Source organism: Pararge aegeria, chromosome 10, assembly GCF_905163445.1.
Source record: "Pararge aegeria chromosome 10, ilParAegt1.1, whole genome shotgun sequence".
In the NCBI taxonomy this organism is placed as follows: domain Eukaryota; kingdom Metazoa; phylum Arthropoda; class Insecta; order Lepidoptera; family Nymphalidae; genus Pararge; species Pararge aegeria.
In genome coordinates this window covers 3,611,971-3,639,000 of record NC_053189.1, presented here as the reverse complement: position 1 = coordinate 3,639,000, position 27,030 = coordinate 3,611,971, and the positions used below count along the sequence as shown (strand labels likewise).

At 36.0% G+C, this 27,030-nt stretch overlaps 2 protein-coding genes across 14 annotated transcripts in view; one reads left to right on the top strand and one right to left on the bottom strand.

Moving 5' to 3' along the window:
- Positions 1-4,794: 4,794 nt before the first annotated feature.
- On the bottom strand, positions 4,795-24,733 carry LOC120626832 (putative thiamine transporter SLC35F3). The gene is made up of 9 exons (XM_039894598.1): positions 24,191-24,733; positions 23,059-23,220; positions 22,333-22,498; positions 20,792-20,970; positions 18,756-18,884; positions 15,601-15,790; positions 7,377-7,466; positions 6,753-6,882; positions 4,795-5,273 (listed from the first exon to the last, which is right to left on the bottom strand). The coding sequence occupies exons 1-9, from the start codon at positions 24,497-24,499 to the stop codon at positions 5,156-5,158; spliced, it is 1,473 nt and encodes a 490-aa protein (XP_039750532.1). The 5' UTR covers positions 24,500-24,733; the 3' UTR covers positions 4,795-5,155.
- Positions 24,734-25,422: 689 nt separating this feature from the next.
- Positions 25,423-27,030, top strand: part of LOC120627134 (ankyrin repeat and KH domain-containing protein mask) — a 78,010-nt gene continuing 76,402 nt past the window's right edge. For 10 of the 13 annotated variants that reach the window (XM_039894997.1, XM_039894995.1, XM_039894998.1 and 7 more), the window contains exon 1: positions 25,423-25,770. In XM_039894997.1, the coding sequence (XP_039750931.1) occupies positions 25,582-25,770 (189 nt within the window). In that variant the 5' untranslated portion in view covers positions 25,423-25,581. Of the gene's footprint in view, positions 25,771-26,032; positions 26,129-26,162; positions 26,526-27,030 lie in introns of those variants that run through there. The other 3 variants (XM_039895000.1, XM_039894999.1, XM_039895001.1) reach the window with 3 other exon arrangements.

Below are 27,030 nucleotides of genomic sequence, written 5' to 3'. Positions count from 1 at the left end.
ATTAAAATTCCACATTTGGAAGGTATTAAAATCTTTTAATTTAATAACGCACGATTTCATATGAGTTAATGTGAAGATAAATTATTTCGCTTGTTCGCAAATCCTAAACTATATTGACCACTGTAAATGTAGTGACATTATATTTAACAGGGAACAGTGGGAAAGGGATGGCACTACTTTTACACCAATCAAATTTGTTTATTCGTGAACAAGAAACTTTATCATTATTGTGTGGCTCAATGTCAACCGTTATTACTTTCTTTAAAACATTCACCGTATTTTTATCTGCTCTGTACAATTTAAGGCATAACTTTGTACCTTACTATTTTCTTTTACAGAATATTTTTTACATATCTTATCTTCCGTACTAACATGACCGACTGCACCAATTTTTAGTTCTCGGTGTTTCATTGTTGGCAATCTTGGTTTGGATTTCTTTTGTGGTAATTTCAACCTCATCACAAGAATTAGGCCACAGATTAGAAAACTTCATTTCTTTAAGCTGTAAAGTGGTTTAATCTTTTGAACTACCTGTTAATTTTTCCAAAGATTGAAAATGTATCTTTGCTTCTGTTTTTAACATCAAATCATGAATACTAAAGTTAAGTATTACAATTTACAAAGGCATTTCGTGAGTTTATTTATTACCTACTGCATACGTGCCGGATAATTCAATATTGCTTTATATACTTTAAAAGTGATATTATTTGGCATTAAGAGTTGCGTGGTGACCATTATTGCGTATGAGTACATTATAATCTAAAATACTATTTTTATATTTTATGTAACAACAGGAATATCAATACAAAAGAGCCGGTAACAATATTTTTTTATAATTACCTAATTGGGGCGTGTCTCTTAAAATATTTCAACGCTTTTTTAATTAATAAATAACAAATCATTAATCCCTTTAAATAATAATCACATTAAAACTTTACATTCTACCTCGCCGAATTGGCGGAATTTAAAGTTGGAAGCCAACCGTTAAATCATTTAAAAGTATAAAATATTGCCGTAATGCATACTTTTAATAGATTTAATGCCTAACTGTACACTGGGTATCACAACATCAAAATAGGAATAATCTTATTAGTGTTATACAACTACCTACAATTTACAATTACATTATCTTCCCACTATAAAGCTTGTATAATTGCTCTATTGTGTACCAATGCCCGTTTTAACTAAACCTAGCCTCGCCTGAATCGTACGCCTAATGATTAAGGCGATGTCTTTAGAAAAAAAAGTTTCACCAACTCTTAGGTGATAATTATTGGTGAACGGTTGATGTATGCGTAGGAATCACCTTAGAGTAAGCGTTACTTATTTAGGCATTGCGTTGCTTGTCGTTAGCGAAAACTGGCATTAAGGTCGTCAGGTTGGTAACTCTGTGAATTCTGAGCTTCTTTGAACCAAATTAAAATGTTATAAAAAGGTGCTTCCTTTTCCTCAGACACAAAGAGAGAGCACTACTAGGTTTAGTGACAACGGGCTTTACACTGCGTAAGTTATGTTTAAGTACCGAAGATTAGAAACAAGGCGAACCTCAAGTTAAAATTCTAAACACTGGAACCAAAATACAAGCTTCATTAACCCTAGCATTGTGCTTGCTATCAAAACTACACCAAAGTATTCACATATTATCCCCAGAAAGTTAATTTTACTATGCGAAGAATTAGATTAATTAGAATAGTTTTGGGAGAAAAAACCGGTTTAGTTTAAAAACTAAATTGTCCAAAGCCGACCAATCATTACGGCTTGTAAAGTTTAGAAAAGCCAAGATTAAATACACTGAGTTACAGCTATATGAAAAAGATATACTGCGATTTTACATAGTTTTATAAAGATTTTCTCACGGTAAAATCACGTAACAAACACAACTTTTAATCAAAAGTCTCCTTCGGTAGGTACATGCATGTAAAAAAATTTAACTGTTTGGCTTGAATTTTCTGTTGTATTTTTATATAACAGGCAGTCGGACAGTAATAACTAAAAATGTTCGTTACATGAAACGATTCTCCTATTCATATTTTTGTAAAAAAAAAGTTTTAAGAAACAAGTAAAACTCAAAAATTACGTATTTTTAGCAACTGTGTGTAAGCAAACATTTCTGACGGCGTTCTTTCCAGATTTTTTTTTATCTAAATAAAACTGGAAATGAATTTAAAGGTAATCGTAAAGGATTCGAAACTGAATGATCCAAAATAGTAAATCGGAGAAATTGCAGCAAATAACTGTACATACTCACTTTTCAACTGTGGAACGTACCCAGTAAAAGACGATACAACACCAAAAGACTTAAACCTATGCAAGGCTATAATTTAGGAAATCGCATGCATTCGATAAAATTTTAATAAATAGATTGATACTACAAAACTGACTAGTTTTCTTAGGACCAAAAAGTATTGAGATCATAGATTTTTTTTGTATAAAACAAATAATATGTACAGTTAAAAATGTGGACAGTCAAATCTATCTTGTCAGTCTATAACTGTAAAGAAACCTTTTTACGTTCCTATATATTATTTACAATAATTACATTATTCATAAGCATTTGCTTAATTAATATTTTTAATTTATTGCTTTAGTTATTTATTAGTAATTATTGAGTATTTTTAGTAATTCAACTACATATTTTTTGTATTTTCAAATTGTTTTATAAAACGTACGACTTTAATCCTAGACAGCGAATTCACTGGTATTGCCGTAATAGGTGCGTGAGGTTGTATATTATATTGTCTGCATAAAATATAATCAAAAACCTATAAAGGGTGTAAGAGACAAGTTAACGAAAACTACGGGTCTGAAATTACAAATAATGGATTTTGTAAGTTCGAGCACGCAGTATATCGCGAACAATGGGATTACAACGCTCATTGATCTACGTACGCATCATAAGTAGGTATTTTTACCGAGCTGTGACGTATATTTGAATTTTTAGAGAAAGGGCTGTCCGCGCTCGCTTTGAAGTTCAAATTTACATTAAATTACATTACATAATTAATTTTATTAAATATCAAGTTTAGACATAGGAAAAGATATTTCATGCTTTAATTAGTTAAAAAAACTATTGAAAATATCTTGAAAAGACCGATAGAACAGTTCATCGCTGGGAGACTCAGAATCATGTACTAAATCCCTGGTGTCACTTTTCGTTAAGAAGTCCCTTACACCCTTCATGTGTTAATTCACGTTCTCTTTCATTCATCTGTTGAAGATCAGTTGGTTTTGTGGAGATTCATAGAACTTCATAGATTCATAGTTTACTTTAAGGAACCATAGTCTGTATATTGTGTTTACAAATGATAAATAGAAGCATCTTAGAAAAGCAATTTGGAAAGTCAAATTTGACGTGGAGTCAATAAATGCCAAATCACTGTTTAAATCATGTTTCTATATAAAAGACATAGCGCAAATGGATTGTTTGCGCAACATCAGACTGCGATTATCGAAACGGTTGTTATTGGCTAAATTTTCGCACAAACATTGTTATATACTCATCTTTAAACTAAACTAAATTTACAAGTCTAAAGTAGGCCGATTTCGTGTTCTTTGAAAAAAAGGATAACATTTTCAGACTTGTCAGTTTAGTTTAGATTTGTTTACAACAAAATTGGCCCTTATGTCCGCCAATCAGAAGGTGTTGCGATATTCATATATTCGCTATTATTCTAATATTCATATTTATGTTATTCTGTGTCTACACACCAAGCGGCCATACAACAATACTTTACATACAAGTTGGGAAACTTCGTCTGTAGTGCGGGATCGGCACCTTCCAAAATAGCCGGGCAACTAAGCGCGTATCGGTATATTTCAATTCAAACTTTAAATAGCCGCGAAAGTAAGTTGCGAGTGTAGCTTTGTGCAGGTAATACACTTTACCGTTCCGGTGATACCAAAGGTTGAACCGCAGTATTCATCGAAACGCACGAACTTCGGGAAGTCATAAAATTTGATTCGAAATACAAATGTCCCCACAAGTCATCAAAAGCACTTGTGAAACCCCCCCCCCCCCCCCCCCCCCCCCAAATATTCACAATAAACCCCCTGTCTCCGTCGCCGCTTTTTGTGTGCAGACTGTTTATGACAATAGACTCCGTAGAGTACAAATGTCGAGACACGAGAAAATCGAACAAAGTAATGCAGATAGCGCAAAATACTTTTAGTAAACATTGTTTACTGACAAAGTGGTCATTTTTATATAAGGCTGAAAGCTGGAACCGTTCCAATACGAATTCGGTTGCATAAAAACCCCAAACTATTAGCTATCCTTGACCTGAGATTTGTACACTCACATTTATAGTCGTTTTCTTTCACTTTATAGTCAACGCTTACAAAGAAAAATGAATCTTATACCCTTTGCTTTAAAGTCGTAAATTGTGTGCCTTTAAAATTAGTCGACAAACGTTCCATTGGGAGCGTTAGCTTTAAAAGTGTCAACGAACTTAAGCTCTAAAATAGGATAAATAAGGTCCAGTTTACTTTGTGTTATTAGTGTACTCTTAGATTACTACAATTGTTTGAAAGCATGCAAATAACATTCCTAAGGATACAGGATATAAAAATAGTGCCGTCCCTTTTGCGAAAAAACATTGTGACAAGGACGCCACTATATTTAAACCTGCCAACAAACAACAATCGCTCTAATACGCTGAACAACTCTTGCGCGGAACTTAAGACAAACCCGAATATATTGTGAAGAAAAATAATTAGTTTAGCCCGCTACTATCTTAGACTGCATCATCACTTGTTACCAGGTGGGATTGCAGTCAAGGGCTAACTAAACTTGAAACACGAGGAGAAAAGTTAGAAAAAAAAAAGATGGCTCCGATCGTCGACACTTTTCATCATTCATTTCAAGTTTCATCGTTGATTCTCGAGTCCGTAGACAAACATAAAAGGTTAAAGTTATTGGCAATCATTAGTGGGATCCCCGAAGATTTGTCAAGTTGGTGGATTTTATAACATGAAGAGAGAAGAGGAGAGGAGAAAAAAATAATAGATGGCTTCGATAGTCGACACGATGGAAGAATTTCCTCGTTGATTCCCGAGTCCGTAGACAAACATATAACGTCAAAGTTATTGGCAATCATTAGTGGGATCCCAGAAGATTCGTCGAGTTGGTGGATTGTTGTGTGTGCGGATAGGGCGGTCACCTGACGCGGCCGGAGGGCGAGCGTAGATGCGACCGGATGTAGCCAGTGCGGTAGTCCACCGTGTCTCTACTACGCCCACCGTTCTCTGAACCGCGTTGCCGCCGTCTGCTCCATCTGACAAAACAATTTTTATTTTATTTTATAAGCATAAAAAAATAAAAATATAAATAAATATTCTTCGACAATACATACATCGCCATCTAGCCCCAAAGTAAGCGTAGCTTGTGTGTGTTGTTGGTACTAAGATGACTGGTGAATATTTTATGAATAATATACATAAATTATTAGAATATTACATAAACACCCAGACACTGTAAAACATACAATATGCTCATCACACAAACATTTTCCAGTAGTGGGAATCGAACCCACGGCCTTGGACTCAGAAGCAGGGTCGCTGCAACTTGCGCGATTGGCGAATAATAGTACCGTGGCCGTCAAATAATAAATTAATTTAAAAAAAGTGAACTGTAACAGTTTAAATATCAAAAGTAAAAATAAAGTTATAGTGTTACGAGGCTACATAAAATTGTAACTCATTTAGGTAAATTGTATATTATTTATTAAAAAAGTACCGGATGACATCTCAGAGACGTCAGCCTATAGGAAAATATCAGGAAGCCTATAATAATTCTAAGGATTATTTAAATATATAAATATTCATTGACTGTAAGATGGTGATAACAAAAAATTACCAAGCTAAGTTTGTTGTGGGCTCTCCTTAAACCAGAGCATGTTTTCAAAACAGGGATGTTTGAACATACTTTTATCGTCAGTCGGAACTCAAAAAAATTTCGATGGATTGTTAAAAAAAAATTTTAAGTGGCCATTTTCGAATAATTAATTTTTTTTTATTTGAATAATATATTGAGATATTTTTTTCCTTTTTCGTAGGCCTGAGCAGTTTAAAATTGGGTGCCAGCTTATCGTTGAATTTTGGGACACGCTGTCTAAAGATCCCCGCACTGGACAAGCGTGGAGAGACAAACCTGCTAACTCTCCTTCGTTAATAGGCTGAGAATATAAAGATCTCCATTGAGGTTTTACTTTTCTTATTTTTTTATTCACTTCAATCTGGCACTTGTATGCTGCAATCTCACCTGCACGGCTAGCATGGGAAAGAGACAATTATATCCCCGGGAAAGGATAAAAATTATCTTGTCCCACAGCTTTATCAACTCTCAGTGCACTGGCGCACAAGTGGAAATAATATCCAAATAATATATGTGTAATAATAAACGGGTGGAAGCTTTCGCTTGGTTGTTGGATCAAGGGTCGGATACAGAAGGCATTAGTCCTTGAAACAGCGCGTATTGTGAGGAGGTTCCTCACTCTGTAGCCCTGACCGCGGGTTGTTTGGGCATTCAAAAGCCCCGCAAGCGGAGGGTGGTTTTTTTCTTATAAATTTTTAATAGTGTTTTTTGTTTTTGTAAGCTTTGTTAAGAGTTAAAAAAAAAAATGAAAATCAATAATTGATAGAATACAAAAACGGGTGTAATAGTAACTTTAGCAGGTGGATAGCTATATCCTCCTCGTTGTCGGTAGGGTAATTAGCTAGCCACGGCCGAAGCCTCACACCCGACAAAACCTCACCTCAACAGTCTCATGATGTAGTCGGGCCAGTTGTCCGGGAACATGACGAGGAAGAAGCCGACGGTTATCAATATGATGCCGGCCAGTTTCATTCCTTCAAACTCCACGCCGTACAGAATCACGTCCAGAGCTGGCAAAGATAAAAAAATGTATATTTATTTGTTCTTTGACACCTTACAAGTAGCAACAGATAAATAAAAACATTATTATAAAGAAAAATAAAGTATGAGCTCAATACAGTACGGCAGTGAAAACAATAACTGCGTTTTTATATTGTTTCTTAAATACATAATAATATAATATTGAATAGAATAGAATAAAATTTGTTTATTTACCAGAATAAGATAAACGGAAATTCATATGGAGTAACTTAAAATTTTATTGTAAACTAGCTATCGCCACCTGGTGACTTCGTCAGCGTTGGTTTTGTGTTTTAAAGCATAAGTTGTATATTGTTGTAAAAAAAGAATCGGGTGTAGGTGTAAGTAGAACTTTTCCAATTAAGTTTTGTATAAAAGATTTATTCTAAAATAAACGTAGCCTAAGTTACTCCTTATTACATCAGCTACCTGCCAATAAAAAAAAAAAAAATTAATCATTATTATTGTTAAAAAAAATACTTACTACCAGATATTGGAACAGCAGTTATAAGTCCAAGAGACACAAATATATTGTACGTCATGAGATTGCCGAACTGGAAAACCAAGTGAAAAACTGTAACAAAAAAAAACGATAGTCATTATAAACGATAAAAATGAAATTCTTTATTGCACACACTACAACAAAATACTAAGAGAAACACAATAGATAAAATAAAAAGTAATAAATAACTAGTTTTGGGTGTGTAAAGGCGGTCTTATCGCTAAAGCGATCTCTCGCAGACAACCTTTGGCGAAAGCACTTGTTATTGGTACAACAATAAAAATTTATACCTAAATAAAAATATGAATTGCAAACTAAACTAAATGTTATAAATTCTAATACTACACATATAATTATTATGTATATCACGTATAATTCTTACATATAGTAAAAATAAACTACATTTTTTCTTATAAATGTTTAATAGTGTTTTTTGTTTTTGTAAGCATTGTTAAGAATTATAAAAAAAAAAAAATGAAAATCAATAAATGATAGAATTAAGTTTATAAACTACATACATACATAGCTACATATATATAAAATAGTTTTTTAAATGACTTTTAAAAAGAGGCAAGTATTTTGCCTGATGTATATCAGCAGCAGGGCTAGCATGGGCGGGGGACATTTTCTCCACGGGGGAAGGATATAACGTTTATCCCCTCACGCATTTATATCCACCCCCCGAGCATGGGCACACGGGTGGACAATATATCCACGGTTGATATAATAGGGGAAAGACGAACCCCCGGTAAATGTCACAAATTAATTATTCTAATCTGTGCTCATGGTTTTGACAAATAAATTTTTCGTTTTCTGTTTTGTTTTAGTTGTCTAAGTTTATTATTGTTTTTTTTATCTATAAATGTTCCTCGTCTGCGGCTGTTTGTTTATATTATTTATTCTGGATTTTTCAAAGTGGTATAAAACCTACCTTTCGAGAAAATAAAATGAGTGCTAAAAAGTAAGTCTTCTATTATAAAATGTTTGAAAAAGTGACTACCTATTGATTTAGAAGCGTACCTAATGAATGAATGTTTTACAGTGAAAGTAAACAGAGACGTTAATCATCAAGATCCAATCCTGTTTACATATCAAATTATTGATCTTGTACTATTTTATTTAAAGTTGTGCTTGCCTTTTTCTATGGCCCATTAGTTGACAAATTTGTGTTTATTCAGATCAAGAAGTAATAAAATACAATTGCAAATGTTGGTAGATTTCATGCCAACCCACAACCACCTTGCCACTGGGGAATTCACAGGAACTCTTAGGAGCCAAAAGGGCAGAATCCCAGTGGCAAATCTTAGTCATTACTGAAGGAGCATGGGCCAGACGGGACGGTCAATCAGTGGAAACAGTTAAGTCAATTTTGCGGTAAAGTAAGCAAGTGCAAAAAATTTAAATTATTTATTAGTGTTGTTGGCATCAAACAAGTCTTGCATAATTTTTCTTTTATTTGCAGACGTGGCAGGACATTAAAAAGCTGCAACAGCACGGGGACGCAGCACCACAGGCAACATATACATAGTATACATGTTGCTGTAAAGTCAACCAAGTGAAGAATTTATTTATTTTCCAGAGTAGGTATAGATGGAAGAATGCAGGATGCTCATTTATCAAACAAAAATAAATTAAAAAGGATGAAAAGGTTAATTTAGAAATTTTATTAATTAAAATATGTATTTATAAATATTTCTCTTTTTTGTCGAGGAACTGTTAACAATCTTGTTTGATCCATATTTGATGTCTGATGTCGTTCTTCGCTCGTATTTACAAAATTTACTGTCATTTGCTCCATTAGAGTTCTGAAATATACAAATTATATTATGCTCAATACTGTTGACCCAAATTAGTAGGGCAAATTGTATGTGAAAATGCAGGATCAATGATTTATAAGGAACCATTATTATAAGATATAATTTTATAATATTACCAAACATTAATGTGCCCAATAATAATAAGTTATGGGAACTTAAATATTATTTAAAGTATATATTTACAATACACGCCTATAATGATGCATAATATTATAAAGTGTTATGCAGGCATATATAAGTGGAGATGCTTTTTCGGGACTGTAATGAAGCACCCAGTCAATCCCCAAGCTGCGAAATGTGTCTTTAAGGTACCTATTGGCCCTTTCCACACAGTTTCTTACTTGGCAGTGCCAGTTTGTGTACTTCTCTGCAGAACTATTTGGTGCAGCTTCTAAATCCGGAGTCATCATCCAAGGCTCTAGAGCATAGCCTGAGTCCCCAATAAAATTCTACTTTGTTATTTAAACATGTAAATTAATTCCTACTTGTTTTGCTTTTTCAGATTTTCTCCAAGATTTTAATAAAATGTTGAATAGAAATATATGCACAATCCTACATTGTAATTTGGACGTGATGATTAACCCATGCCCATGTTAAATAATTTATCAGACATTTTTTTTTGTATTTTCTTATATTTCATTACTAAATACAGTATCTACTGCCAAGTTTTTGTACTAATTCCTCAAATAAACAATTTTATTATAATGAGACATTGTTTTTTGTATATTCATATAAATAATTTACCAGACTAGTCGTATACAACATATGCAGCAGAATCCTAGGCATGTAATTTCTAGGTAATTATGAGGAGTATAATATAATGATATAGGTAGGTGTGTAACTTTTTTTGATTTGCATTGTTTCCCTTTTATACTAGTAAATGGCAACAATAAGTAAAGTTTTGAAAGTTTGCACATTTTATTTAAAACATACATAAGATGTAGTACTGTCCGATTCTACTTTCATACAGCTGTATCTTTTCATATTTTACTTTAGAGTTAATAAATATGAATTGGTCATGGACACACACCACAATCTGTAAAACATATTTTAAAATTATTAACTTACTTGATTGTTTAAGTTTTTGATAAACTCTAGATCTAAATAATTTGTCTTTACCAGTTGAACATCTATCGTGGATCTCCAGAGTCTGTTCCCGGGAATAATATCTACTTTGGCATTAGTCTAAAATGAAATGAAAAATAATTAAAGTACCTAGCATTGAATATCTTTGCTATGTACTTATACTGAAGTACTAAGTACTGACTAATAATTTTATTATTAAAGTAAGTATATCTATATTTGATGAGGGGATGTCTGCCATTGCCAGACGGGTGATCAGTCCTATGTAAGGACCATTCCACCCTATTCCCCATGTTTGAGACACAGGTTTTACTGGTGTCCCGGCAGGGTCCCCCCTGAAACCTACCAGTCTCTGTGGTGAACCTAACAATATCCCCTAAGGTGAGGTTTGCTAGGTCTTCTTCACTTATTCTATCCTTACCTTGTAGTTCCCATCTTACCAACACGTACAAGGGGCACTCAGCTATAAAGTGAAAACTAGTTATCACATCACTGCACTTTGAACAGGATGGGATTTATATTTACTAATGAGAATTATTAGGAAGTAAGTACCTATATATACTCACATACTGACAATAGCTCCAGTAATTTGGGTCAGTTATTTGCTGACTGTTGTTTGAGCAACAGCCATGGTCTTGACCTGTCCCCGCTGATAACTACCGTCCGCTAATAGCCTTAAAGATGTGAGAACCTAGACAAAAAGTGATTAGCCATGCTTTTTTTTAAACCTACGTTCATATATAGATGATGTCTTTGCACAAGGTGATTTTAGGTACTTAATAACAACTTACTTTTATGTGCACTGGTAGTCCATCGACAGCATTTAGTGGTTTTAGTGCCTCATTAAGCTCCTCGCACAAGTACAGCACACAATTTTTACCCATCCGAAACAAGTGTTGGAACTCTGCATCGGGAAATTCGAACGGATTACTGGCGTCACGTAAAGAGCGCCGGTGTAATTTTTGTTCAGATTTCTCCATTTCACTTGAATAATAAGAGCCCCAGAAAGCACGAGACATGTTTTTTTCGACTTTAATTCGTTAACAGAATTTTCAACCCACGTCTAAGGACGGGGATAAAATTGTCTCTTTCAAATGTCAAAAAAGGATAGTCTTTCCCCTTTCATTTCTTCCCATGCTATGGGCGGGGGATATATATCCACGAGAAATGTCAAACGGGGATAAATTTATCCTCTCCCCTGTTGCCGTGCTCTGGCAAGGGGAAAAGATAATTATGTCCCTTGATAGAGGATATAATCGGGGGATATAATTTATATCTCCTGCCCGTGCTAGCCCTGCAGGTAGGGAATTCCAGAGTCTGACATAATTAACTGTAAAAGAACTACTATAATATTTTGTGCGACTTTACGGAACCTGTAGTTTGATGTCAGTGCAGGAACCTTGCCTGTTATTGTTAACTGTTGCTGTTAACTGTTGTTGTTTACTGTTGTTGTTAACTGCTGTTGTGAACCGTTGTTGTTAACCGTTGTTGTTGACGATTGTTGTTAACTGTTATTGTCATATTACAAACTAGCGGTCCTCCGCGACTCCGTCCGCATATAAGTCAACCTTAAAACATATACATATGCTGTCAAGGACTTTTGCCCCAGCGAGATCGTCAAATGAAGACGTTAGTCTCAGTCTTTTCAACTAACTCGAAACTAAGAATCAAATTGATTGGTTACTTATTTAGGGCGTAAAAGTAGGACAAATAAACAAACACAGTTTCGCATTTACGTTTAATTTCTAGAACACTATAGCCATCGTAACCCAATAGCGTTATAATTCTTATTGTAAATTATTTGCGCCAGTTGAAATCTAATCTTAGTACGGTCGGGATAAGTCGCAAGTTCAAAACATCTTGACCTATATTCCCATGAGATCTCTTACAAAGTGAAAACTGACGCATTTATCTTGCATTTTTGACCTTGGCATACTTTGAACAATGCGCGCTTTTTTCACGGAGAGTACCTATATATAATTTTGTTATTTACCTGGATATCTTATAAAAAATAATTTGAACCAAATTCTACTAAACTAGTACGGCGGTGGTAGCCCAGTGGATAGGAGCTCGAATTACCTTTGGGGCGACGGAGTTCGAATCCCAGCACGCATCTCCCAACTTTTCTAAGTTATGTTCGTTTTAAGTAATTCAAATAACACTTGCTTCAACGGTGAAGGAAAACATCGTGAGAAAACCTGCATGCCTGAGAGTTCTCCATAATGTTCTCAAAGGTGTGTGGAGTCCACCAATCGGCTACGGGCCAGCGTGGTGGACCACGGCCCTTTTTATTGTGGAAGGAGACCCGTGCCCTGCAGTGGGTCGGTAATGGGTTGATTTCAAAATTCAAAATTCATTTATTTCAAGTAGGCCTTTAATAAGCACTTTTGAAACGTCAAGTCAGTCGGTTTGTTGTGACTCGACCACCGGTTCGGAAGGCAGATTCCACTGAGAAGAGCCGGCAAGAAACTCAGCAGATTGCTCTTTTCCAACATCAGAATTTTTCTGTTTTGCTAGAGATGAGAGCGGAGTGGCCTGCTTCCAAGCAGCCTTGTCGTTAAGGAATTCCTCAATCGTATAGTAACCACGATTTGTTAAATGTGTTTTAATATATTGTTTAAACTTAGGTAAAGGTAGATCTAAAATTACCTTCGGTGTCATGTTATAAAAGCATATATTCATCCCCACAAAGGATTTCTCTACTTTGATGTACTCGATCTAATAATAAAAAGTATAATTATCACTGACAGGTATATTACAGCTAATAGACCTGATATAGTGCTAGTCGATCGATCAGTGCGCCGTGCAATAATTGTTGACATAACTATTCCACATGACGATAATCTGGTGAAAGCTGAAAAGGAAAAAGTATCTAAATGCTCACGAGATTACCGCCATGTGGAATGTTGAGTCGACCGTTGTTGTTCCGATAGTCGTTTCAGTCAATGGTCTTCTCGCGAAAAGCTTCGACCAACATCTCAAGAAGCTTTCGCTTGGTTGTTGGATCAAGGGTCGGATACAGAAGGCAGTAGTCCTTGAAACGGCGCGTATTGTGAGGAGGTTTCTCACTCTGGAGCCCTGACCACCGGTTGCTTGGGCATTCAAAAGCCCCGCAAGCGGAGGGTGGAAGTTTTTTTTTTTATAAATTTTTAGTAGTTTTTTAATTTATTCTTAAGCATTGTTAATAATTTAAAAAAAAAAGAAAAATAATAAATGATAGAAAAAAAAAAAAAAGTGTGATATGTGTATTATTAAAGTATTGCACTAGTCAGTGGCATGCACTTCATACATGCACATAAGCGCTACCTTCCCTAAAATTTTCATATAACTGGCAACAGAGGAGGATTTTGATATTCTATGCCATTTTACTGCTTTATGCTTACCCTGGCCAAAATTTCTGTGGACGCCACTGGCACTAATTATTAATTACTTGCTATAATTCGACGGCCAATTGACGCAGTGGGCAGCGACCCTGCTTTCTGAGTCCAAGGCCGTGGGTTCGATTCTCACAACGGGAAAATGTTTGTGTGATGAACAGGAATGTTTTTCAGTGTCTGGGAGTTTATATGTATTTTATAAGTATTTATGTATATTATTAATAAAAAAATATTCATTAGTCATCAAAGTCTAAGTCAAAGTCAAAATTATCTTTATTCAAGTAGGCCCATAGGTGGCACTTTTGATGCGTACATAAGAATTACACGGTAGTGAGATGATGGCGATTACCACATTCGTAATCTTAAAACTAAAGCTACGAGGGTTCCAAACGCGTCCTGGTCTAAGAAGAAGCCCACAACAACCTTAGCGGGGTGTTTTTTATTTTTTTGTTATCACCATCTCACAATGTAATTTAAAATTATTAGAAGAGCAACCTGGTTAGAGCAATAATTTACACCCAAGCTTTTTTATCGTTTACGTAGTCCTTTATACTATAATAGGACTTTTCTATAAGCTTACGTTTAATACAAACTTTGAACTTTTTAAGAGACATCTCCAAGATTTCAATTGGTAGTTTATTGTAGAATTGTATGCAATTTCCTTTAAACGAATTATGAATTTTATGTAACCTAGTATATTGCACTGTAAGTTTATTATTACTTCTAATATTTGAATTATTGCAGTCACATTTTTTCTTAAATTTAGAAATGTTTTTATGAACGTACATTAAATTTTCAAATATGTACTGACTATGTCACGTCATTATTTTAAAATCTTTAAATTTATCTCTCAATGACTCTCTCGGACCCATTTTGTAGATCGAACGAACAGCCCTCTTCTGCAGCACGAAAATAGTGCTAATACCAGCAGCATTACCCCAAAGTAAAATTCCATATGACATAATGCTGTGAGAGTAACTAAAATATATCTAAAATCTATCTATCATCTTAGCACCCATAACACAAGCTACGCTTACTGTGGGGCTAGATGGCGATGTGTGTATTGTAGTAGTATATTTATTTATTCATTTAGAAGTTCTGTTTTTTAACTCTGAGGTACTTCAACTCACTTTAGTACAGTACAACATACCGGCCAGTCCCGCATCTCGAAACTTCATAGAATTTAATTTTAATCTAATCGCCTAGTCTATTGTCTACACTCTTAAGAAAAAACCAACTGCACTGCTTTTGGTGTTAACGAAAATCGTTGTTCTGCTTATAGGGGATTGTTTTCAACAGTTTTGATCAGGTGGGCCATCTGCTTGGTCCGACAATTATTTAAAACAAAAAAAAAATGTAAGGGTAGGCAGAGCTTTTATGCATGTATGAAGTGCACGCCACTCAAGTACCACGATCATATCATGTGGCGTATTTCAAAAAAAAAATATAAAAAAAAAATTTATACTACGTCAATACACACATCGCCATCCAGCCACAAAGTAAGTGTAGCTTGTGTTATGTATACTAAAATGACTGATGAATATTTTTTTATGCAGAATATAAATAAATACTTATAATATACAGACAAACATATAATTCATGATAAATAAATTTACTACGACAATACACCAGCCCCAAAGTAAGCGTAGCTTGTGTTAGGGGTACTAAGAAGAGTGATCAATATTTCAATGAATAACATGCATAAATTCGTATAATATATCATTTAAGAAACCAGACATTGAAAAATATTCATGTTCATCACACAAAAATTTATCCAGTTGTGGGAATCGGCTTTAGACCCTTTAAGCAGGGTCACTGCCCACTGCGCCAATCGGCCGTCCAAAATTATATATTTATAAAAAAATAAAAATAAAACATTTTCGAAAATCGTCAAATCAGCATCCCAAAAAATGTAAGTTAAACACTTACCGAGCAGTGCAACACTGGCTAGCAGGAGGGGAATCCACGGCATTTGATGCGCGGGCAGTTGCTCCGAGCCCGTGAGGTAGAGCGCGAGGCAAACGGGCCACAGCAGCGTCGCGTTCACGATACCGAGTATCGAGAAGAACAACGCGCGCTGGCCCGTGTTCACCTCGCCCATCACTTTTCTGAATAGCACCTGGATGGACAAGCGAATTTATTTATTACCAACTGTCGCCCGCGGCTTTCTCAACCCTGGACAAAGAGTCGTCCATAGAGAGGGGGCGTCCATAAATAACGTGAGGTGTTTTTTTTATTTTTCATTTTCTGGTGATGACGTAAGATTTTGTTCAACCCTAACTGCAATGGGGGGAGGGGATATAAGGGGGAGGGCCCCATTCCCCAATCTCACTTGAGATTTTTCAAAATGTGGGTTTCTTACCTTAACGCTTTGGATTGTTATTGTAAAAAGACCAATGGACCAAAATAGTATAATTTATTGTTTGTTGCATTCAGAAAAAGAATTGCGTGATATTTGCCGAGAAACACACACCCCCCCTCTCCAACATAAGATTATATGATATTTGTCTCGACCCCCACGTCGACGACGACGAAAACATCCCAATCTAAATCCATTCGCAATTTTAGTCAAATAAAGTACAATAGTTTTTGCGTGAAAGAGTAACGAACATCCATCCACCCTTAATCGCATTTATAATAATAGTAAGGATAATTCGCGCACACGGATTGGAAAAATATATTGTATTTTATTAGTCAGGAAAACTTACAACTAATAACAGAAAATATATGACACAAAATTTAGTACAGTATAAAAATACTATTTTTTATTTTTTGTTACTCAATCCCGCAAAAACGGATGATCGGATTTAGATGACATTGAACATGCATGTAGCCTTTGATATAGAAAAGATTATAGGCTACCTTTTATCCCGATTCCTGAAGTAGATCACGAGGAAACATTTAAAATTGTTTACGAGTTAAGCTTTGAAAGCGGGCAGAATTGAAAATTGTTTAGGTATGAGCTAAACCGCGGGCAGACAATTTTGAAATTTTGCATGCATATCACCTATGCTATGGAAAAGGACATGTACTATCTATACCGATCTCTCAAATATTTCCCGTAGTAAGATTAAAAATGGTTAACGCGCGAAGTTTTAAAACCCAATTCTGAAGTCCACGCAAACGTAGTCGCGGGGCAGAAGCTAGTTATATATAAATTTAAATTAAAGCCTCGGTTACTTTGTAATAATTTAGCTTTCTATAAATGTGAACAATGGTTCGACGAGCCTATTAGGTGCAAACAAACAAATACATCCACTTTATAATATATAATTATAATAAATAATAATAGTAAAAAGAATATTAGTTTAAATATTCAAGCTCTATAAACAGTTTCTTAGTGACTATATTTTTTTCCATGCAATTCGAATCGCCACCAATATGAAAAAAAAATCTATCGTATTTCACTGCGACGTTATCATGATCTTAAACGTGTCTTAATAAGGGCCGCGTGACAATACCGTGCCCCAAATACGGTTTCACACGCGATTGTTACGATCACCAAGTCGTGTTTAAGTGTATTATAGAGAGAAAAGATTAAATAGTTAAAACAATGCTATTAGTTTTGTCGCCGTCGTCTAACAAAGAAATATCTATAGCATATCTATTTTGTACTAACTAATAAAAAATATTTATTTACTACAAGTTAGCCCCTGATGCAATCTAAGATCGTAACGTGCTAACCGATGAGCGGAAATTTTCCAAGCCGGGGATCGACCCCAGGATACGGTCCCCTCCCCCCCACCGCCTCTTCCCGCAGGTCCTCCTTCCCCGTTCTACCACAGCACAGCGAGACACCGTGAACGGTGACATTAATTGGATGATATTCCATCAACACGCACACAACGTTTTTTATCCACATTTCTGATACGTGCCGCTAAGATGTGGAACGCCCTCCCGGCAACTGTGTTTCCAGCCTCGTATAATTTGAGTACCTACAAGGCTAGAGTGAATAGGCTTTTTCTAGGCAAGCGTGCTCCAACCTAGACCCACCTCATCATTGCTTTCTAACGGGCATGATTGTCGTCAAGCGCTGAGGTGAACGAGAAAAAGGTGTCGTACGAGGCGTCTAAGGGAATATAACGGGGCATGGGCAACAGCGTCCTCCGTTATGCTACTACCATCTACTGCATCTGCCCAGCGTGCTATTATGGGCAAATCCTTCCGTTGGAGAGAGTCTTTAGTCTAGCAGAAGACTGTTGAAGACTATTGATTGATGAAGTCAAAACAACTCTCTCAAACTTTTTCTTTTTAACCCCATGCTCCAAACGCCCTTGAATGTATATTTCTCACGCACTTGTCCATGTTTGTTGGCTGTCGCGTGTTCGTATAACGCGAGCTTTACTAACCTTAAGTAAAAAGTTCACTGATTAAGACTCATTATGAAACGCGATTAAACAAGCGATTTTTACATCATCGCTTAGGGCCATAACACAATATACTTTTCAATTGATCTGCTTCGGGTTTTTGAGATTTCAATGCGTTCGATTGCTACAGCAATAGCATTTGCGCGTTTTAGCATTTGCCTCGGTGCATAGGTGTCTTTCTGCGTTTGATATTGGTGGTGTCAAAAGCTTGCGGAGAAGTGTCTCGGAGAAGAGCCTCACGCAGCGTTCGAGCGTATCGAGCTTCCAAAAAAGTATGCTCAGATGAGTCATCCAGTTACCGAAAACCTGTTAAAAGTATCCGCGTGTTCTGTTAAAAGTATCGTGTGCTCTTTGGCCCTTTGAATCTCGTACTCCGAGTAAAGTTTTTTATAGCAACAAATCTGCGAAACGAAAACGAATGTCGAGTGCCTTACATCTACAGCAGAAACTTAATGTAATAAATATCTGTAGAAATAGTTTATGTCCATTTTACTCTTGATGTTTTACTGAACAAAAAAACTTGGGGGGTTTTCTAGATCGCCATTCAAAACTTTACAATTTCCTATTAAAAGAATACTAGATAGGCAAGGAAAATAAAAAGTCGTAAAAACCTGTTGAACATCTAAAAAAGATGTGACCTGTACAGTTTATTTGTAAATGAGCTAAGTTAGCTCATTTACAATAAACTGTACATTGGTTAACCTAAAGCCAACTTACCTTAAATATAGCAAAGCCAGCGGCGGCGCAAGCAGCGAGTACGACCCCACCGAGTGTGGAGCTGCCAGTGATACCGTCCATGTACGCCAACAACGCTATCCCAGTATCGCACAAGATGGCCGCCACTATCTGTAAACGTAGCCTTCGTAAAATGGCTGATGACTACAATAAATATTCAGCGTTAAGGATTTTGTGCCGTGTAATGACGGCAGATTAGAATACAGTCACTACCTCTATGCTTCCCACAGGTTTTGTACGAGGCGACTAATCAACGAGGCGTTATAATCCATAAAGGAGAACGGGCATCTGCTTCATCTGCCGAACGTGCTGATCAGTGGCGTGCACAGGGTTTTTGACCAGGGTATGCATAAAGAAGGAAAATGGCATAAAATTGAAAATCCTTCCCCTTTATGAGTAATACAAAATTTTTAGGGTATGCAATGCTTTCGTGCATGTATGAAGTGCACGCCACTGGTGCTGATTATGGGAATATCCTCCCGTTGCGAGAGGCCTTTGGTCTAGCAGTGGACTGTTATAGGCTATTAACCTCTTAATGAAGGATTTGGAAGATTTTATTTATTCAGCTTCTGAGCTTGCGCGCTGCGTACTTTAGGGCTGCCAAAAAGGTCAGAGACTATATAATGTGTAAATGAAAACCGAAATAATACTTCAGAGGCTTAAGAGGTACATTATATTCTGTCTCTGGAGACTTATATGTGTAATCCGAAACGCTAATAGTTTTTGAGTCAACCATAGCCATAGTTTTTACTGAAAGAAATCAGATACTAACAACACATGCAAAAGTAAAATCAAGCGACTCGTGTTATTTTATTAGGTGCATACGCGTCGCGTGGCGTAGGTACTACGCACACGTCGTCTTTTATCTTGAATAGGGTTGTCATAAGATAACACTTAGAATGTTTTGAATTAGTTTGTATGGAAAAACTATTATACTTCTTATGAGTTAATATTTTTACAGGGCGATTCATTATGAAATATACTTACGAGCCCTTTAACAGTATTTCGTTATTCCGTTACACATTGTATATACAACGTCTTTCGTAAATAGGTATTATGTCACTAAATTACAAAATGTATACTTAAGTTTTTATATAAAAGTAACTTCTACTATCATCTTTTTTCTAATGACATATTCATCATTATCATCATCATATCAACACGGGCACTACAGTCCACGAATCTCCTCCCAAAGGGGTTAAGGCCGTAGTCCAACACGCTGGCCCAGTGCAGATTAGTGGTCTTCACACGCTATTGATAAAGTTATGGGGAACTCTCAAGCATGCCGGTTTCCTCACAATATCCATATTCATCAATGTTATGGTTGACACTGCGTATTTTTGTTTAGTCGTGTGGTGACGGAAGATCAGAACACATTTGCTACTATACTACTAGCAAATGTATTCTGATGTATACTAATACTCTGTGCTACTATACAATCTGAAGACCGCCGATTGGCGCAATGGGTAGCGACCCTGCTTTCTTTGTCCAAGGCCGTGGGTTCGATTCCCACAACTGGCAAATGTTTTTGTGATAAACAGGATTTTTTCTCAGTGGCTGGGTGTTTTTATTTATATCATAAGTATTTATGTATATTATTCATAAAAATATTCATCAGTCATCTTAGTACTCATAACACAAAGCTACGCTTACTTTGGGGCTAGATGGCGATGTGTGTATTGTCGTAGTATATTTAATTATATTTATTATCAACACTTTCAGAGAGAAAAAAAAAAATCTGCGATCACCAACCCATCTGCCCAGTGTGGCGAGCCCTGTACTACAGCAGTGAACTGGTTTTGGCTGTCGATGATTTTTTTACACGTTTTTATATATATTTCTCTACAAGTACTAATTCCGGGAAAAAGTCGTGTAATAAGAGTAATTTCATTACCAGCTACTCTATAAATCTGATGATAGATGGAAAATTTATTAAATCATTTTTATTTATTAAATCATTATTTATTTAATCAGCAAAACAATTAACAACAAACTATTTAAATTATAATAAAACTTACCCGAACACCAACAAATTGCTCATGCAGAATGACCCAAGAGAGTAAGTAGACGCAGGAGACATTGGTGGCAAAGAGTGCCACAACGTCTGTTGACAGTAGTATCTTCAGAGAGTATGTGTACATGTAGATTGTGACGACCCAAAGCAAGCAGAACAGTCCGCAGCGGCTCAGGAAGCGGGCTAGGATAAGCAAAGTCACAGGATTGTTAGTTTAGAAAAAAAAAACATAATTCATTTATTTCAAGTAGGCCCAGTTTATAAGCACTTTTGAAACGTCAATTGTTTCTGTTTGTAGCGACTCTACCACCTGTTCCGAAGGCAGATCCCACCGAGAAAAGCCAGCAAGAAACTTAGCAGATTGCTCTTTTTCAACATCATTTTACAGTTTACAATATTTTAAATTCAGTATCTTGTGAGAGATGAGAGCTGAGCCTGCTTCCAAGTAGCCTTGTCGTTAAGAAATTCATCAATCGTATGATAGATAGATATTTTGTGTGTCAATTACTAATAAGAGAAAAAGCGACAATTTTACTCATTTTCTGTCAGGTTAAAAATAAACCCCCTATAAACGTTGCAAAACGGTTGCATTGTAACACAATGGTTTTTCTTCTTCTTTCGAATTTCAAACTAAATTTTGCACCATTTAATCATAAACTTTTATGCACAAAAATAATTGTTTTAGAATGTTAGAATGTTAAGGTTTATAGCTCTAATAGTTACTGAAATAATCGAGTGTGACGGAAGGACGGGCGGTCAAACGGATGGACAGACAAACAGACGACCTGTGAACCTATAAGGGTTCCGTTTTTTCGTTTTGGGGACTCAGGGTCACTGCAGAGATGCCGAATCTACTACCATAATATCCAAGTGTTGATCAAAAACGAGGCTTTGTCAATTTCAATTGAGGACCAAACTACGAGGCCAATTCAAGTTTAGCGAGGAGTGCTTCAGTGAGTTGTAATCACCCCGAAACGGTTCACCGCTGCGTTGGAAGACGGCTTTAATCTTCTGGATTGGAACGGACTTTGCATTAACATCAACTTCGGTTTGCGACGATGTAGTCATAATGACAGAGACTCTGGGAGACCTTAATTCTATGCTCAAAGACCTCAGCAGAGTTTCTTAACAGATGGGCGTAAGAATGAACATGAGCAAGACGACGATTTTGACTGATGCTCATGTTTCGCTTTATCCAGTAATTGTATTGATAATGTCGTAAATTGAAAGCACTGCTGCACTAGAAATTTTCGAGTCCGACTCAGGTGGCCATGGTAAGTTTTGAGTGACAATCTACATAATCGAAATGGGATGACGAGTCTTTATCACTGTATAATCCAATATGCTGGATAAGATAAATTAGGTTTTTTTAAATAATCAAAAATATTCAACGCCGCTGTCGAAGCAAAATCCTCGGCGCGTCGCCGCCAGAACTTTTGATAGTGACATAAATTTTTCATATCCCTTTCATAAAATAGATTAAGATCTTAGAATACCTATGACCACTATTTATTGTTCATTAAATTTATACCAATTTGTGCTTACCAAATGTAAATCCCTTATCCTTGAAGTCTGTGAAGGCGTCAGAAACAATAGTGTTCGCTGACTTGCACTTCTTGTGAATGAGCATGATAATAAGGTAGAGGGGGTAAAAAAGTATCAGCCAGTTTGTACAGAACCATGCGGTAAAAAATGGTGCATTGAAGTGGTGCTGAAACAAATATTTTCATTACAAATTTTGTAATATTTTCCAGTAGCAGTATTTTATAAAAGACTAGCTGATGCCTGAGTTTATAACGGTTTTTTTTTTTCAAATCATGTGGGAACTTTTAGTTTTCCTGAGATAAATAGCTGCCTATGTCACTCTCTCCCCTTTAAACTAACTCTATGCCAAAAATCAAGTTGATTCGTCACTTAATTAGGGTGTGAAGAAAGGACGAATAAACAAACATTTTCGCATTCATACAATTTATTATTTACTAGTTGTTGCCCGCGTTTATTATGGTTTAAAACAATCCCGTGGGAATCCATTGTTTTCCCGGGATAAAAAGCAACCTATCTCCGATTTTTCAACTAACTCTGTGTTCGCGGTTAGTTAGAGAAGGTCAAGTAGACAAACACACACACGCTAAATACTGTATCAAGCACTGTATTAAACATATAGCCTACTATGCTACCTTTTCATGTCTTTACAGCTCAACCAATCTTGGCAAATTTGGCATAGAAAGAGACTGCATGCTGTAGGATATATTTTATTCATATATTACTCACATGTGTGCGAATCCTAGAAGTAAAATTATTATTTATACTAGACTCTGTACTCATTGAGCTGTCTGTGTGTGAATAGTTCTGGAGGTACATGTACTTAATGCAGTGAGTCACAGTCACCCAGGCTGCTACAATGGTCGCTGTGACACAGAGGCCATAATAGATCTGCAAAATAACATATATATTGGGTTAAAATGCCCTACATCCATCATTGCATGCCTTATAATTAGAAGTGGTAGAGCTTTTTGTGACAGCTCAACAGCTCATCAGGGGAAGTATCGCCTTGATGATTTCTGCCACTAAGCAGCTTTGTTGCAATGCTGTGTTCCAGTCTGAAGAGAGTAGTTGCCAATGAATTACAGGCATATGTGGCTTAACACCTATGCCTTGCATGCCACGTAAAGTGAGTATCTGTTTATAGGTGACAATTCTCCACTTATCATATGCTTGGTACGCCAATTATTACTACAAAAAAAAAAAACAAAAAAAAATACTGTTACTTAATAATTAAAAGCAGGCAAGATTTGATAAGGTTAGAAAGGAACTAGTATACAGCTTTTATTTAGAACAATATTTTATTGTTAAAATGTCAAAATTTCTTCAGTAATTGGGTTTTTTTTTTTTTTGCCTTTGACTGCAATATCATGATATTGCAGTCAAAGGCAAAAAAACGTTTGTAACGTTTCCTTAATATGTATTGTGAACAAGCAAGTGGTATTCCTTTAATTAATAAATACACACTACAACAAATGGTAATTTTTTTTATTTCTGCACCTTAAGACATCAAAACCGAAGATACTCATGTGTCCATATACTTGACATTACTGCTTCTTTGATGTTTCAGTCAAATAAGCAGAAAATAATAAGCTTTACTAGGGCTTTTTGATAGGTAATTAATTTTTCTCTCAGCAAAATAGTATTACAAGCTTGAAGTTAACCTTGACGGGCACTCATATCTCAAAATTCATATAAATCAATATACCTCAATTCTATCAGAGATGGGACTAGTACTCAGCAGGCAGTGATTAAAATATTGTGCATGATGATATTTCAGTGTTGTATAATTGAAACAGGCTGGTAATATAAAAAATTATATATAGGTAAAAGAAAAAAAATTAACAGCATTTAAACCAACCTTCTTGGCCACCTTTGAGCAACAGGAGTTCTCGTTTTTTCTATCACGGCGGTCTTCATCTTGACTACTGCCCGCAGACTCACTGTAAGCCTGCTGGAGTGAAGGCTGTGTTGTCAAAGGAGGGGCTGAAGACACAGAACTCTGAGGGGTTAGAGGCGCCCGTGGGCTCAGAGGTGTCGGTGGCCCGTTGGGGCGCTCCCTCTCAACATCTCCATGGTCACTCGCCACCTCGTCCGTAGTTATTATCACAGAAGGCGTGCGCACTCTCTTCGGATTAAAAATAGTAGGCACGTCGCCATCCCTAGCCATATTTATCAACGACTATGCATACATTTTTAAAACCAGCTTTTCATAGTAAAAAAATACGTGGAAACATCAAAGACTAAATTCAATTTACAGCTGGTTGCGCTGCATATTTCGATGCGTATGAATTTGACGGTTTTTTATATCTCGACCACATTTCGTACTCATTTTATTAAAACTTTGTAGCACATAGTTTAATATAATATTAACGTTAATCTTCTCCGATCAACTGAGCATGAATTAAACAAATATTTTCCGACCATTTTCCACTTTTCCCCACCTCATTTGAGTTTGACATTTACTTTTTGTTGTTAGAAAGAGAAGAAGAATAAATGAGTTATCGTTTGTTTAATTTTAGACCTTATGATATCTATTTATAAATAGCTAAATTAAATACTAACAAGTAACTAAGGAGTTCTTGGAAAAAATAAAATCCATAGATTAGAGTTTTATTTTTACAACATGCAACACTAATCCACATAAATAAACAAAAAATTCTATAACAGAACCCTTAGAAGCAAGAGCCACCGAATCAATGCCTATAAAAAAAAAGAATACAGACTATATTATAAACATAGACACTTTTTTTTTTCATAAATTAAAATATATAGTCTTACCGCTTAAGGTTCTAGTCATTATGGTACTTAGTTGATGTATCAAATCAAGATCTGACCCAAAAGACAGTGTATAAATTGATTTCACCCCGGTATTTCAACTTATTAAAGTTATTTTTAATTTTTTGGCAGATATGCGTCAAGGAGCCTTTTTTCAATGATGAATTTATTCTTAATAAATTGAATAAGTAGGATTTGGAGGCGAAAAAAATTAAAGAAATTGTCTATTAGAAGAATCTCGCATTTTTTGGAGCAGATGGCAGCACATAAAAGTTCAGAAACGAATCACCAGAGGGAGATAATTGGTTAGCCTACTTGAAGCATCCGGGAACCTCGCCATAGTAGTAGACATGGCGGGTATTAGCCTGGCTAAATGACGAAATAAATTTGTTTGCTAATATAAGAACGTGTTAATTTGGTAGAAAAAGTGTTTATACTGAAAGACTAATTAAGTTAATTTGGATTAGGACAAAAATGCAGAATGTCGGACAGTCTGAAAACCGAAATATCGATAAGGTGAATGTGCAACTTGATGTGGTAAAATCGTCCACTCCTCAGAGTTCGGCTTCGAGTCCGGCCAAATCTGAAACCGAAACGTATTCAGGAGCGCCTGCCAAATACATGACAGACTCTTCGGAAAGCGAGGATGACTCTGTATCCGAGGTAAAAACGTGTTTTGTTTTCGGCAGAGGCGGTGGCAGTCGAAGGATTGTGATTATCTGTATTCTGTACCGCTAAATGTTGCAAGGGACATCTTGTATGCTACTGACCATACAATTTCTTTTTGCAACCAAACTACCTTTGCATCAACCATTATTGCCTATAAAGGTTCATAGCGCGCTGCTAAGAATTTTTTTACATTGTCGTTACGGTATATGTTGCTTGCCAAATATTCCGTAAAACGTCAGAAAGTCATAGGTACATACGTCCTACTGAGTAATGCATTAAATTATTTATGCCAGCCGCTCCTAGACGATAATCAATTGATTTTTTGTAATTCTACGATGCGGCCGAAGTCGCCGTAAGATACTTTTCATTGTCTATTTGTGTTTTGGATAGGGCTCGATGAGCGGTGGCCATGTTTCCTAAATCACATGCATACAGTCAGTTCGAAGTGCTGAATAGTGTGTTTTCATTGCGTTTATACGATACGATAGTGTCAATTATATAATTTGTGTGTGGAATAGTCGGAAATATCGTAGACGATGTTGTGTTTTGTGTCGTCACGCGTACACGAGTCGTCACGGCAGTCGCGATTCGCGCAAAAATGTTGGTTACTGATGAATTACAAGGACCATTTTCAGTGACTATTGGCCGTTAGGGCGCCCTCAAGCACCATTCTGTCGGTATCTCACGATTTTTCATTGGTGTTTTAGATCTTGCTGGCATGTTTGTGCCTAAGCAGGCCAGACTTGTTGGTAAGTTGAAGATTCTGGGTGCAGAGACAAAGCTTCACAAACACCAATTGCTGTTGCAGTTTGAGTGGTTCTTACAGTTAACCTGCATAATTTGTGCGCGATGGACAATTTACAATGTCAAATAACTTTGTTTTTAACTTTGAATGGTCCTTGTGATTCTAACATTTTACATGTACTAGAATTTGTTTTTGCAGTTTACACAGTGCTTTTTGCCATTTATGTATCCTAACCTGTCTAAAAACTAAAATGTCAGTCAGCTGTTTTGCTAGCAGATAAACTTAATTTGGACTAACCTATAAACTATACATCTGCTTAAATATATCCCTAACAGTAAACAAAGAATGATATTAGTCACCAGAAACTAGTACAGAGAAAACATTTGCATAATTCACATTTGTTGATAATACATTAATTTAATAAACAAAGCTTATGTTATTATTGTTGCTAACTGATTTGCCGCTGCATTTTGATTTTCTGTGTTATAACAACATTCCTTTAAACTTGC